General features: G+C 44.0%; 1 protein-coding gene across 1 annotated transcript; it reads right to left on the bottom strand.

Moving 5' to 3' along the window:
* Positions 1-9,953: 9,953 nt before the first annotated feature.
* Positions 9,954-13,862, bottom strand: YEATS4 (YEATS domain containing 4). Its single transcript, XM_084279613.1, has 7 exons — positions 13,727-13,862; positions 13,457-13,576; positions 12,893-12,959; positions 12,697-12,791; positions 12,044-12,136; positions 11,880-11,967; positions 9,954-10,528 (listed from the first exon to the last, which is right to left on the bottom strand). The coding sequence occupies exons 1-7, from the start codon at positions 13,775-13,777 to the stop codon at positions 10,359-10,361; spliced, it is 684 nt and encodes a 227-aa protein (XP_084135739.1). The 5' UTR covers positions 13,778-13,862; the 3' UTR covers positions 9,954-10,358.
* Positions 13,863-15,821: the final 1,959 nt, after the last annotated feature.

Raw genomic sequence — 15,821 nt, forward strand, 5'->3', positions numbered from 1 at the left:
ACTGGAGAGAAAAAATGAAAAGTAACAAGTCTTTTTTCCTTGGGCCTGCACCCTTACAAGAATATGTCCTTGCTAGGGTTTCCAGTCAGATAAAGCATTGCAGGAGCAGGAAATCTGGCCAGATCGTGGCAACGTATAGGATCTGAGACAGTGAGAAAACTGGCAAATTGATGTAAACTTTTACTAGAACAGCTGCTACTGGTGTGGAGTTTGCCATCAGGTTGCAGAATGACTTAAGAAATGTTTTTTATAAAACTTTCAAAGTACTTTTGGATGCTTTTCATGAATGGATGTATTAATCATTCTAGGGTACATGACTACATGTAAATATTTTTCTTCATGCTCAGAGGGGACCTGGTGCCTATAGAGGCAGGTACCTTCAAAAAAATGTATAGTTAGCAGTAGTGGAAAGACCTGCATTGGTATAGGCAGAGTCTCTACTTGGTCATTTACATAACTGAGGGACGTTATGGTTAGCAGAATGACTGAACTGTCTTTGGGTAATGGTCTTTAATGTCAAATCCAAATCTACATTACATACTAGAGCTTGTATCTGCCTTTCTGAAACTCCTTTCTCTAACATGCAAGTTGTGTCCTGTGCAATGAGAGATGTACCCCAGCTTTTTCAAGAAAATTGCCTTTTGCTGTACTCAGGAAGAATGTTTAAAGGAACATCTAAAGTTGCAACCTAGATGTTTTCCCCTAGCAGCGAAGGATCTGACTTAGCAAAATTACATATAATGCTGTTTGTTTTCACCCAGCGTTTTTCCTGCCTGGAGTAGAAAAGATAAAATACATTACTGCAGGTTAACTGAAGAAGTCAAATTGTGACGTTGAAAAAGAATGAAACACCCTCTCATTCAGCCTTCCAAAACAACTCTGCCTGCTCAGCAGAAAATCTGCAGAGGGAATGCTCACACTGCCAGGGTTACTCTTCTTTCCTGCCTCTTAATCATAATTTGTTAGTGAAAGCAGTGGTCACGGGAAGTGCAAGATCAACAGTTCTGAGCACTGGTACAGCAGGCTTCGCTCTCCTTCGTTCATTTGCCTTTGTCCCACGGACTCCAAAATCGCATCTAGGTGTGAAGGGATAGCTGAGCATCCCGGTTTATGCAGGCAGATGAACAACAGGGGACTGTGAAAGATACCACCTACCCTTCTCTTGAAGGGTCTCAGCCCTGCTTGGGGGAAGGCTCAGTTTATGAAGCTGCTTCTGAACTACTGATCGTGTTTTAAGAGAAGAAAAACATAAATGACAGGGCTGGTTGTTTTCTTGGTGGTTTTTTTTAATTTCTCCTCAGTATATAAGGAGTGAGCTTCTTCAGGAAAGCAAGAACCTTCTTACCATGTGGATAGAAACCACTAAGTGAGGGTAGCAGGCCATCCAAGGAGAGGAACCACTCCAGCCGCTGAGAAAATAACTTAAAAACTAGAGCTGAGACAGACAGTGTAACAGTCTATGAGAAAACTGGGCGTGTTCCCCCAGAAGCAGCATGTAAGAAGGAAAGATGACATATGGCAAAGCAGGATTATTAGCAATGGAATATAAACCTGTTTTTACAGTGCCTCATTTCTTTCAGCCAGCGTATTATTTCTCACTTTTAGGACTGCTTAAATTTACACATAAAGATGGTAGAAGCAAACTACATAATTGCTTGAAACAAGGGAAATAAAATCAGACTTGTTAATTTAACAGCATTTTAAACAATAATTATTTTAAACAGAAATAATTAGATTTCCCTTCATTTACACATAGTAGCCTATATTTTATGTCAAATCAGGGACACAATCAAAATATACACCACCATTATTCTCTCACACAGTCTGAAGGATGGAGACCAAGGAAATCCTGCTCCAGGAATTTTCTCCAAAGCAGTTTGATTCAGGTGGGACTAGCTAATTCTACCATAAGTAGACATTTGTCCCAATTGTGTTTGTTATTCCATACTGCCTCTTAGCAGAAGGAAAGAAAGATGTGAGAACAATTTTTGCTTTAAAGAAGCATTTAAAAAAAAAAAAGTCTCATGTTTATGTTAAAGAACCCAAAGAAATAGGTCTTCAAGATGAAGTGAGAAAAATTCAAGTTTATAAGTCTTTAGCTCCTGGGGAAGTTCATTCCACTGGTAAGAAAGCTTCAGCCCCCTTGCAGAAGAAAGCTTACCAAACTGGTAACTGTGGATCACAAGATGATCTTTGACGTTTTCTTCCTTTTCTCTCTGTCATACCCTTGGCCTTTCCCAAGGTGTTCAGAAAGTTGCTCCTCGTGTTAGAGCTCGGGGCAGGCTGTGTATCCTGGTCTTAAATAAGAGCCACTTGTCAGTTCAAATATCTGTGAAGCAGCCTGAAGTATTTGGTGTTTTGTTCTGTGCTCACAGTCGGTGGGTAGGGGCTTGCTTTGTGAAACTAATGAAGCGAGAGGCCTGGAGTTTCTGTTGGTTTCTTCCCAAGGCTATTTAGTTCTGTACCAAACAACCGCATGCCCGCTCCAGCCCTCAAACCAAAGCCCTTATCCTACAGATGGGAGATTTTCAGAGAATTGTGGCTCAAGTCTCATCCCCGTTTCTCCTTTTTCTGAAACCTGAAGAACAATTTTCATGCCAGTGACTCCCAGGAATACATTTTTTTTGAAAGCAGCTTATTTTGTTAAAGAAGGTGAGACCCAGAGACAGCAGTCGCCTCCTTTATCCACCGTCGTCAGGCTGAGTTGTGTTGCAACAGGATGAGAACTGTACTGAATGCTTCTGCAGTTCAAAGTGTATGGAGGGTGTAATTTTAGAGCTGAAAGACATTGCTTACATACAGTTGAAGTAAAGAAGTGCAATTTATGATACCACCCATCCCATATTGCCTATTTAGATGGAAGGCCTTCAGGCCTGGAACTCTGCCTGTGCGTTTTACATGTACAGTATTCTCAGGATGCGATGTAAATAATATATCAGCAGTGGAGGGAATAGCCCAAGTGGAGCAATCCACAACTGAGTGAGCCTCTCAGATATTATGGAACAAGGCCAGCATTACTTCAAAAACTATTTTTTTAAGGCAAAGTCAGTCAAATGCCTAAATTAAAATCCCACTCAATTGCTTTGATCTTATCAGATGCAGTATCTGTATGTTCATTTAATAAGCCTTTCATGCATTTTATCTTTACGCTTAATTTAAATATGAGAAGCAAACACATTTTATATAGTTGTTATTCTCCAATTACTACAAAAGCTTCTTAGAATCTTTGATCATGAGAATGTTATTTCAAATCCAGTTCTGCTTGGCAATTACCGTGTCTTCACTGAACTTAGTTTGGATGCAATTCTAGTCCAAGCGGAGTAAACCACAGTCAGTCCTCAGAAAACAGGTGTGACTACAGAGCAGTAAAGAGATCAGAATGCACCCAGGTAACTGAGTTGATTTATTTTGTGGTGGGGGTTTTTTTAGAGGCAGAAATTCCCACCAAACCTGTAATGGTAAGAACTGTCTGACACACTGCATCAATGATTTAGCATTAGGTGCAGTTTGCAAAACTTTACTATTATTAAAATACTTTGGCTCAGCAAATTTTATTTCTTAATATTAGAGGCAATACCATAGAGGTTCAGCCTTAGGGGTTTGGTTTTGGGGGGCATTTCTACACAAGGCCACAGAGAAGTGACACAGATACAATGGCCACTAAACAAGTTCAACATGCTTGTCAACAGCTATTAGATGATTACAAAATGTGTTCGAAATTGTCTCACAAACTGTCTCTAGATTTAGGCAAGACTGAGGCTAGCACTCTAGGGCACCAGTGTCAGATAAAGCTCTGGAAGTAGCGGCAGCAGCAGCAAAAGCAAGTTATACTTTGGTTTTTGTCTTACAGAGCATTTCTCTTTAGAGTGGTGATGGAGCTGTAGCCTAGAACTGAGAAGAGAGATGGAACTTATAAAGTGAAATCTTTGGGCAAATGTACAAAATACTCTACAAGAAAATAATTCTACTGCAAAGTCAAGAAGACAGCTTGTCAGTAGCAATGGCTAGGTGACAAGTTGAAAACAATGGCTTGTTTAAATTTATTCCTAAGTACCTATCAGATTTCCAAAAGCCTTAGCTTAGAACTTGTAAAGGAATGCTCTAAAGTCTGTAATGAAATATAAAACATTACTAAAGTGGCCCTTTTCTCAAGTGACCCTTCTACACAGGAGTCATTTTCATTTACTGATTACTTCATTTACTGATTGATCACCTTCTTTCAGCAGAGGTCTGATGGAAAGTCCCTGACTTCACATGGAATGAAGGGCAAGTTTATTTAGTGAAGTACTAACATTACCAGCACCAAATGCAGAGGCGGAGCACTTGCAAGCATTTAGTACCATACAGGGTCAGAGTAGATTATGAATAAACTTTAACTAAATTGCACTTTTCAAGTCAGTGAAACCATGAAAAGTATGACTGCTTTTCCATTTTAAAATACATGTATTGTGTCACCCTGTTCCAAGAAAGTAACACTGAAACTCAGACACATGAATTTAGTCCTCTTTGATATAATGACTTTGTTTCTGCCTCTTGTCCTTGAGGGAAGAAAAATAAGTACTGGAAAGAAGTCTCAGCCTTAGAAATGTACCTTCTCTATTACAGAATCACAGAGTCATTAAGGTTCTATTCTCAGAAAATGCACAAGGACCAGGAGTCATTGCTTGCTTATTATGAAAAATAAGCAAAAGTCCAAGCACAGTTTGTTTTAATTCAGCTGGACTGCATTAGCTGTTTGGAATTGCAGACTCCTGAGTGTTAAATACTGTAGAATGAACCTGGCAGGCAACAGGCAGGACTAGCAGAGTGATCAGTGATGAGATGCTCAAAGAGTACAAACTACTACCCAAGAGGAGCAGGATCACAGAATCACTGGGTTGGAAAAGACCTTTGAGACCATCGAGTCCAGTCATACCCATCCTCTACTAAACCATGTCCCTGAGCACCTCATCTACCCACCTTTTAAACACATCCAGGGTGGGTGACTCAGCTGCCTCCCTGGGCAGCCTGTTCCAGTGCCCCACAACCCTTTCAGTGCAGCCTGGTGCTGACTTGCAGGCCCAGCAGTGGAATGCACACCAAATCAGTTTTTCCCTCTGACACTGCCCACAACATTACATCATCATCCAGGGTGATGCCCTTGTTCATCTGACACTGCAGGTCCTGGCTGTTGCTGATAAGGACTAAAAAAAGATTCAGAGCAACCACAAAACTTTGCCCAGCAGCAGATGCTTTGATCAGTTCCAAACACTACAGAGGAGCAGAGTGGAGTCCAGTCTGGCCAGTTTAAGTGCCTATCCTACCCTGTGCCTTGCATCTCCAAGCAAATGTGCTTTACCTGTAGCAAGAAGGAATAAATCAGTTCCAATTGGTCCCACACATACATCTCTTCCTCAGGAATATTTAGCTTGTGGAGTAAATGCTTCCATACAGAAAACATGAGATAACACCAAAAGTAAACCTCAAGCCCCTCCAGCCTAACTTTTCAACATTCTCCATCTTACCTACTCAGAGTTCAGGTGGCTCAGGACCTGGGTGGAGCTTTAGGTGGGACGTAGTTATCACTCTCATCAGGACAGTGACTAACCGAAAATGACCTGGATTAATACTTGTTTTAATGAGCATAGACAGAAAAAAGGAGCAACGTGCTGGCCCTGCTACATCCAACAGACTTGGCACACAGAACAGCAACGTGCTGCAGCACTATTCAGTCTCCAGATTTTGAGCCCAAAAGCTGTCACCCTTGTTACATGCAGAGAGGTATAAACCTTGTTGGTTTTGCCAGCTCTTAGCAGCTGTATTTGCCCAACATGCTAGTGAAATGATTTTTTGTTCAGTCATTAAAGTGAGGGGCAGTCTTGTCTGATAAATTCAGCAGGTGAAGATGACTTTTCTTACCTATAGGTCTTATTTCTTGACCCTATGAATAAGAGATACCCCTGCATTTTAATGACATTCTATATCAGAGGTTATGCTGTTGGAAATACAGCTGAATTGTAGAGTGTGAAAATTGTGGGATTTGCCAGACATGGCAGAATTAGACATTGAGGAAAAAAGGTTTGGATCACTTCAATTTAAAGTATTCACAAAGCAGAAGCCAATAGGTCAGATTCAATTTGTTTCTGTCCTAAAGTGCAGAATTCTCCACAACAATGGGAATTTAAGTGCCAGCTTTCACACACCTTAAAAAGTATAGTCATTATGAGGCAGGGAGTAGGACAAATATTCCAAGTTATTTTTATGGCATAATCAGGAGGCATTCAAGAGGGTTTTCCTATGAAAATCAAAATGTACATTTTAATTTTGGATATGTGTTAGCTATTTGTACAGCTGACACTAGAAATTTCCATGATTTCTTGTTCTAGCTTAAAGCATTTTAAAACTGACATAGTGTAAATGTATCATAAATTAATGTTAAATCCCAAGTAATTATGTCATGATGCATGTAACACCAGAATTTCTCATTGTTGCTATTCTTTTTTTAGAATCCTAATTCTTTCTTCTTCCCCTTACTTAAGCTGTTCTTCCCTACTGTATTCAGGAAAATTAAAAGTTGCAACATACTTGGAAGCCAAGGGTTCATTCATAGTTTTCATTAAGCAGTAAGTAGTCAAAGCAGCTTGTTAACTCCATCAACATTAAGTTTAAAAGTTTAAAAAGGTAATTACTTTTGCTAATTACTTTTTTTTTTAAAATCCTGCCATTTTGCACCTGCAATTGGGTGCAAGCACAGTATGCAGTCCAGCAGAGTATCTAAGTTAGGTTTTGTTCCTTCATATTGTCACACAATCTCAGCCTGGAAAAGCAAAAAAAAAACCCCACCAAACCCCAAACTTAAAAACAATTCCAGAGATTTGTATTTTGAAAGCTGCTTCCCTCACTAAATCAACAAAAACTGCAAACAACCACATTTATTTTTCGCTGCTTCCTGGCACAGCATGTCTGATCTGCTCACAAGGCTGCTGAACAGTTCCATGACGTGTGATAGATAATTTGTTCATCTCTACAGAAACAAATACAACTTGATCAAGTCTCAAAGCAAATGACATCAATCAGAGATATCACAGATCTGCCAAAACTCTGAGTCATTAAGATACTGCCGAGACTGGAGGATATTTTGGATATACCTGCCACCTGGTGTTTGGAAAACAACCTGAAATGCTCTTAAATCTATTCCCATTAAGAAACAAACAAACATTTTGTATGGATTAAATGCATAAGCAGCAAAAGGCTCTTGAGGTTGGTATTGTTATCAGCATCTCCCTAGAAAGGAAAGGAACAGGGTGATTTGAAGTTCCCTCCGGTCCCATCTCTACTAACCACAAAAATGCTCAAGTAAATCTCTGCATTAAGTGTATTTACTCATCTCCTGTCTCCTGCCAGATAACGGCACTTTTGATGAGACACCTCCTGGGCACAGCCATACACAACTTCACAGTCTAACTGTAAACTACAGCGTGCCAAACCCAAAGGCAAAGGAGTTCCAGGAGACAGGGCTAGGTACAAAAAGGGCTAGTGATAAATAATACTGGGTAGGAAGTGAGCAGTCAGTATCTGAACTTGCTGGGATGGCTATTAATGTATCTTAACTAAAATGCTTAGAAGCCCCAAGTCTTTACAGTGGCCGTGGCAACAATGGTAACTCCCTGTTTGATGCCTGAAGTAAACATTCCTCATTGGTAAAACTGATAACAGCATAAGCTGAGATAAACCATGCTTTATCTTCACCCACCAAAGCCTAAAGCTTCAGTGAGGCAATCAGATAAATTACTGTGCAATTCAGTGATACCAAACTGTACCTATAGCACAATAAAGGATTCCCCACTCCTCCCACCCACCCCTCCCATCCTTTGCAAAGCAAATTTAAATACATCTGTGTTTCACAATTATACCTCAGGATGAAACCACAGGCTAGAGTCAGTCTCAGCAATATAAATAGCATGTAAGTTAGCACCCCTGGCAAGCACAAACTGTAACTAGTTGTCTGCAGTCACATTTTCAGAGGGCTGCCAAAAATAAAGCGGCGTGTAGCATTTGGGCTCTTCTTGTTTTCAAGGCAATGGAGGTCAAATGCAACTTTGTCCTTAGGTGCCCCACTCCATTTCAGTTCTAGTAACCTGCTTTCCTTTCCCATTTTTGTTTAACTTGCAGAAATGGACCTTAAAAGCTTCTTCAGAAAATGAAATAAATCAAAGAAGCTAAGAGAATATACTTGGGAGGGCTCACTTTGTGCTAGCTTTATTATATTTTTCCTTTAAAATATCTGCTACTGATGATTGTCAAAGTCAAGGAAGCAGCCAAATACACACACTGAATAATAAGGTATCATGAAAGAAAATTGTATGAATACATTTTTTAACTTTTCACTGAAAAGTGTTCTTTCAGGGTTAGAACGTGCAGCATACTGGGGCCCACACAAGTCTTATTTCCAAGCTCTGAAAAATGGCCTGTTGTCCTGTACTAGAATTCCTTAGTACATTCTTCTTCAGCTCCTGCTTAAAGGGGAATTGACTACACAATCAATAGACCAAAACAGTTGGGAAGCCAGAAATCTGTATAGTCTGTGGTGCTAGGAAGGAGCTGTGCAGACACCACTGGTACAAGCTGTTCCTCAACCCCCATGTATATATATAGAGCACAGTAACCTAAATATGCCAAGTTTTAACACTGTATTTCTTAATGAAAAAATTAAGTCTATTGAGTGTTGAAATTGTTTCAGTTCTCACTCTTCACCAATCCATGGTAAAAGCCTCTCATCAGTTGTTTCAAATGTGAAGTGAGTGCTTTGTTCTGAAAGCATGGGTCATACTGTTTTCTATAGGAAAGGGGATGTCCTTTTGGTTTTCCATAGCAGAGTTTACTGCAACACTGTATCTGAGAGCAGTAGAAAATAACCTGAGCCCTTGCAAAACCTGAGGCAGCACCCGCTCTACCTGTCTCTTTGCCCTCTGCAAAAGGGGGCAGAGGGAGGGGGGAAAAAAATTACTGGGAACAGCTCATGAGTTGATTTTTCAGGGGCAACACTTGCTGGCTACCTCAGAACGTGCACTGGGTTTGTGTAGCAAGGTTTTTGTAGCAGGGGTCTAAAGCAATGGCTTCTCTGAGAAGCTGCTAGAAGCTTCCTCTGTGTCCAATAGAGGCAGTGCCAGCCAGGTCCACAATGAACTTACTGCTGGCCTCATGAATAACAGTGGTGGTGCCTTGGAGATAACATAGTTAAGAAAGGGAAAAAATCACCAGGAGCAAATACAACCTGGGAGGAGTGAGATGTGAGAGAAATAACCCTGAAGATACCATGGACAATGAAGAAGTTGGGGAAGAAGGTGCTCCAGGTGCTAGAGCAGAGATTCCCCTGCACCCCATGAAGAGGATCTTTTCCTCTCCATGGTGAGGCAGGCTGGTCCACTGCAGCCCATGGAGGTTGATGGTGGAGCAGATACCCACCTGCAGCCCATGGAGGAACCCATGCTAGAGCAGGGGGAGGTACCCAAAGGAGTAGAACTGCAGCCCATGGAAAGGACTCGTGTTGGAGAAGCTGGTGGCAGTACTGTCTTCTCTGGGAGGGAACCCATGCTGGACAGAGGAAAAGAGTGTGAGGAGTCCTCCCTGTGTGGAGGAAGGAGCAGCAGAGACGACGTGTGATGACCTGACCACAGAACAATACAAATATCAACTTCCCCAGCACAGGACCAGAATCACTGCCTGCTTCCAAGCACAACCTGTAGAACTGATGTGTTAAAGCAGATGTGGTGCTGGTAACTCTCATCTGTAGATACAGGAGTTATTGAACATCCTGTTTTCAGGAAGTTTTTCCATTGTGCTGGTATCAGGCAGAGATGCAGAAATCACCATAACCAGACTCAGCAACTTGTGTTTCAACCTCTGCCTTCGATCAGGGTGTGCTACTTAGAGTTGGTTCTTGAAGCTCACAACTGGACAGAGACAAAAAACACTAACATAAAAAACCTGCATATTTTATTTTTAGCTTTAAAGATGCATCTCTTAATCAGTAGAAAAAAAAAAACAAGTAAAAAAAAGTAAACACCAGCATTTGGTAAAACCCCACTGAACTAATACCAGACTCTATACAAAGATTTCATATACCATACAAACAAATTCAATTAAAAAAAAAAAGCAAAAAGCAAAAAGCCCAGTCTCCAAGAGCCCTTCTACTTTAAATAAATCCCTCAGTAGCTACAGGCTTTAACTATAAAACAATATTCTTCCATTTATGATGTCAACTGCCACATCAAGGGAAAGTCACATCATATCAGTGACAGAACTGCAGAGAACACACACAGTTCCATGCCTCAAGTCCTTCTCCTTTCAGCACAGGTTCTTCATCCAGTCAACACTCATCACATATCTTTAGACTGATCATCTTCTTCAAGTTTTCTGATTTCATTCTTCAAGCAGTTGATGGTTTCACGACTTGCTTTTAGTCTTTCTTTGAGCTCAGCAATTTCAAAACTAGTTTTCTTTTTGGCAGCTTCCAGCTTCTCCCTGGTTTTCACTTCAAGATCTGCAACTATGTTGGTGATAAAGAAAAATAAATATTTTAAGTAGAGTGGAAACTTGTTGGGTTTGTTGTTTGTTTTGGTTTTAAATGGCAGCAGTAATTTGGATGGTGTGTGTCCCAAACAAATCAAAAAAAAGAAATGGGGAAAAAAAAGTGAGCGTGTTTTGTAGCCTCATTCAGCCCATCAGCTTTGTGGGTGCAGTTAATAATTCACCAGGATGTTTTAAAGATTAAGTGGGGGACACACACACAGCCCACCAACACACCTGACACGCTGACAGCAAGTAAATGGGGGACTACAGAGAATCACAAATAACTGACACGTGGTGCCCAGTGGCAGCATGTGAGGCCCTGGACACGAACTGGAACACGGGAGGTTCCCTCAGAACATCAGGAAACATTTTCCTGTGAGTGTGAGAGCGCTGACACAGGCTGCCCAAAGAGTGGCAAAAAACCCCAAACCAAAACAGATCAAACAAAAAAGAACCCACCACAAAAGGTTTCTATTTACTCTCAGGAGAAACAGCCAGAAGTTTAAATTCAGACAAGCCTTTTTTATGACTCAATTATTAATGGTTTTCTACCCGTAACCCACGGCAACACACAGTGTGACAAAGGGCCACCTGAGACTGGCTGAACTGAGGTAGGAACAGGGAAGGAGCTCCGATGCCCACACCCCCGAACAGACATAAGGCAAATCGAACCCCAACTTTGTAGAGCTTCAAACTCATGACCACTCAGCTCTAGGCATCCAGTGCCTGCAAATACCTGGTGGTTCCTGGTGGCAGGGGAACATGGCGATAAGCCAACGGCCAAGCGGGCCCGACTACAATGGCACTGGAAGCAGTAACTAACAAGGAAGGATTTGGGCTCAATATTACATCTGCTTTCTCAGAGTAGAAGACAAGATGTCAGAGTCAGAGATCAGAACAGAAACCGTTGCTAAAAGCACTGTGTTCTAGGAATCAATCTATTTTTGTTTCACTTCTTAAATCCCCTTAATATTCTGGTATTAAAGACAGATTGGATAAGGATGCAAAGAACACAGCAGCCATACTCCTGTATTTCAGTGCTTAAAGTGTGATCTTTGCTTGCAGTTAACCTCCCCATGAGCCAAACACAAGTTCATCACAAACACAGTGGCCTCAATTTACTTTCTGTTCTAACTTCTAAGACGTTAAGCTAGGCGTAGATCACATCATCACTCTAAGTCACTCATAGTTCTTTCCTCTTTAGCATGCATACAGGTCTGAAAATCTTACAAGTTCTCAAATCTTTGCAAAAGTTGCAAAATACTGGTTTTGAGCAGCATCCAGCTCCATTGTACTGCTACACCCCAGGAAAAAACCCCAAAACTTACACTCTGTTTCATGCTTGTAAGCACCCAGCGTTAGCTGACGAGACGTTGTTAACAGCTGCTGCATCATTGCAGTAGGATCCTGAAATATCTGTGAAGGGGAAAAACACAGGGTGTCACTAACACTCTTCAAAATAAAGCACAGGCCACATTAAAACCTTTCCTACCATTTCATCGTAGAATTCAGACACGACAGTTTTCTTTCCCAGGATGGCATTAGTGTCGGACTGAAAAAGCTTCAGCAAGTGATACAAGGTTACCTAATCAGAGAGAGAAGTTGATCAGCTTGACAACTGTAGAGCAACATAAATTTTCTAGACATCAACAAGCAGCAGTTGTTCTTACTGAACAATGGTACAGGATTTTAAAAGTCTTTTAGGACAGCAAAAACTAATGTCATATAACTGGAGTAGTATTACTTAAGTTTAATATGCATTGTTTAACACACCAACTGTCCAAAAGCAATTTGATGCTTTAAAACTTTCTTGACAAGCGGTTTAGGACCAGTGCATAAAAACTATTAAGAAGGGAGCTACAGAGAAGAGATAAATCCTCAGTATGTCCTCAACCCATGTAAGGTGTAACATGTAGTCACGTATCAGTCAGTGTCAGAGGAGCCACGTGCAGGAAAAGCTGAAATGAATGGCAGCAGTACAGCACAGAAACAGGGTAACACAGCCAGTCACTAAATACATTTCCCACAAGAACAGGCTTCACTGCTTCCACAGCTGATGGGACTTATTCTGACCAGCAATAAGCCACAGCATAGCTTCAGGCCACCATGACTAAGTAAGTGTTGTCAGAAGGTCAGTGTACTTACAGGTCTTTCATTTGGATCAATGAAAAATATCTTAATGATTATTTCAAATTCCCCCCAGCCTGTTTCGGTGATTTCATAAGGTGGTTTGGTAACAACTGCAGGAGGAAACACAGGGGTGTTAATACGGACAAGGAAGCCTCAGTGGAACTCATCAAACTCCCCATTCTAGGATCGAATGCCCAAATGCAAAACCCACCTCTTAAAGGATTTCCGTAGCTTTCATGCAGCTTGAACTGAATCTTTTTCACGTAGGCAGACATATCCTGAAATACAAACGGCATTACTTCTGGTTGTGTGCGCAGCACACCCAACAGGCCTGCTGCTTCTCTTGACAGAAACACGGTGTTTCTGCTGACTGGAAGCACGGGAGGAAAGCAGAACAGTAAATCCAAAGATCACTGCTGACACACGGGTCTATTGGGATTTCTTCTCTCACCGCTCGCTCAGTTTTCCCCCGGCCTGGAGAGGTCATTCCAAGCACACAAGAGGAAAAGCGCCTTCCCTCTCTTTTTCCTTCCCGGAAACCCACCATCCCACCTACACGTTTCCTCCGCTGTTTCTGCCCGGGCACCCCGCCGCCCCCTCCTGCAATCCCGATTCGCCGCTCCCGGGGGCTGCTGTGGGGACACCGCCGGAGGGGCTGCGGAGCTGCCCCGCGCCCGTGTCGTGTCCCGGTGGGTGTCCCTCCCCGCAGGCGGCGCGCCGAGGCCGGTCCTTCCCCGCCCCGCTGCAGGGCCGCGGGCCGCGCACGCAGCCTCACCTCGTTCCGGTAAGGCTTGACATAAACCGTCCACTGGTGAGTGTGACCGTCTTCTTCCCGCTTCTTCCCGAAGTACCGCGCCACGTTCCCGTACACGACCGGCTTCACGATAGTGACGCCCTTCAAAGAGAGAGAACCCCACAGCGCGCCCCGCGGCGCCAGTCAGAACCGGGGCTGCCGCCGCTCCGCAGCCCCGCCAAGCCGGGGCTGGCGGAGGCCCCGCGCAGCGACTCCCGCCCGCCGCCCGGGCCGCCGCGGATCCCGCCGCACCTTCACCCTGCCCCCGGAGTCAGGCCCGAACTCTGCCATTCTCTTGAACATATTGCCCCGGACGGGGCGCCGCCCGCAGCCGCGCCGCCCGCGCTCAGCTCCCGCGCCGCGGCCGCCAGGCCCCGCCAGGCCCGGCCCGGCCCGGCCCCCGCCGCCGGCCCGCGACCGCCATCCCCCGCGGCTTCCGGCGGCGGCGCGCTGGCGTCATGGCGGCGGGGCCGGGGCCGCCTGGCTGACGGCTCCGCGGCGTAAGCGCGCCCCGCCCGAAACCAGCCCTGGAGCTGCGCGAGCGGCGGCGCCACTGGGGGCGCGGCCTGGGAGGGCGGCGGGAAGAGGCACAGCCGGGTCACAGGACCGCGGGCTGCCTCGGGTCGGAAGGGGCTCAGGGACCAGCCAGTCTCGCCCTCTGCATGGGCAGGGACACCCTCCTCGGACCAGGTTGCCCAAAGCCCCATCCAGCCTGGCCTTGAACACTGCCAGGGACGGGGCAGCCACAGCTTCTCTGGGCAGCCTGGGCCAGGGCCTCACCTCCCTCACAGGGAAGAATTTCTTCCTAACATCTGCCCTAAACCTGTCCTCTTTCAGCTTGAAGCCAACCCTGAGCCTTCTCTTCTCCAGGCTGAACAAGCCCAACTCTCTCAGCCTGTCTTCATAGGAGAGGTGCTCCAGCCCCCAGTCATCTTTGTGGCCCTCCTCTGGACTTGCTCCAACAGCTCCACATCTTTCCTGTTCTGAGGACCCCGGAGCTGGACACACAACTCCAGGTGGGGTCTCACAAGAGTAGAGTAGAGGAACGGAATCACTTCCCTCAACCTGCAAAAATGTCCTTGGAAAACTTAACACAGGCTTCCTACTCACAGAAATAAATTCCAGGATGCCTCTGCACATTGCTCTCTCTATACAGAAGCACAAATCAAGCCCAACGTGTATTTCCACAAAAAACACCAGAGGAAGATGCTACCATGTCACATTTAGGCAGCGGTTCTGATCTTAATCAATGAAGTGCAAGTCAGATCTGACAAAGGAAACAGGAAACCAGTGCAGGCTTGGGGCCCTCTCACCACTGTTGCTGCCCTAAGGGTGCAAATGCGACCAAAAAAAGACTCTGCTAAGGGTAACCATGGTGTGGGGATGGCTCACCCAGCTGCACACACATCTCATGGGACAAGAGCTGTGGCAGGCACGGTGTGCTGCTCTGCAGCAGCAGCTCCTGTCATGTTTTGAAGCTGTTGATAGCCACAGCTCCCTCAGATGGCACATGGATGCTGGTGTGTCTGATAAGGAACTTCCAGCTCCAGACCCCCAGCAGAACCAGCGCGTGCCGCAGCATCCTTAGGCACGGTTTCATTCTGGAACTGGGGTTCTAAATGTGCCAAGTTAAAAAGAGGTGGGGACATTTTTACTTTCCTTAGGGCATCACATACAATCTCACAGGAGTTGACCCTGCACATGTGTCATGTAAGACTTTGCTCAAAATTCTTCCAGTCTTGGAAAAGACAAACCTGAGTGGGGGAAGAGGCCGCCTGCTCCAAGGATCCGGCGTGGCTGGAGGCAGCACAAATCTGGCTGTGGCAATGAACACTATACCACTGCCCCCCTTGCCAGCCCCCATGGTTTTAACAGACTATTAATTTAATTCAGTGGTAATGCTTTTTTGGTTTTGGCAACTTGCCAATTTTCTAAATAAAGACTTGGATTTTTAGAAACCTTCTTTCTCCAGTAAAGCACCCAAGCCCCTCACAGTTCAAAACCCACGTTAGTTATTGCTGCAATTATAGAAAAAAAGCTGAAGGAGGTGATAATGCAGGGGTTAAGAGTTTTATTTTTGAATTTTGAGCAAAAGGCATAACTTTTTTATTATTATAAATAACTGAATGGAACAGTCAGGGGCCAGGTTAAAATTATGAGGGCGCAGTAGGGATCCCACATCAAGAGAAAAAAAAAAAAAAGAAAGAATAAAGTATTTTTCTGAAGTATCATACTGCTACCACTGTGAAAAAAACACCAGGAAAATTTTCCTGGACTCCAGCTGAGATGGAAGCCAGCCAGCAGATAGCTTTAATCATTATGGAGAATTTATACTTCTACAGAGCAG

Source organism: Gallinula chloropus, assembly GCF_964237585.1.
Source record: "Gallinula chloropus genome assembly, chromosome: 1".
Classification (NCBI taxonomy): domain Eukaryota; kingdom Metazoa; phylum Chordata; class Aves; order Gruiformes; family Rallidae; genus Gallinula; species Gallinula chloropus.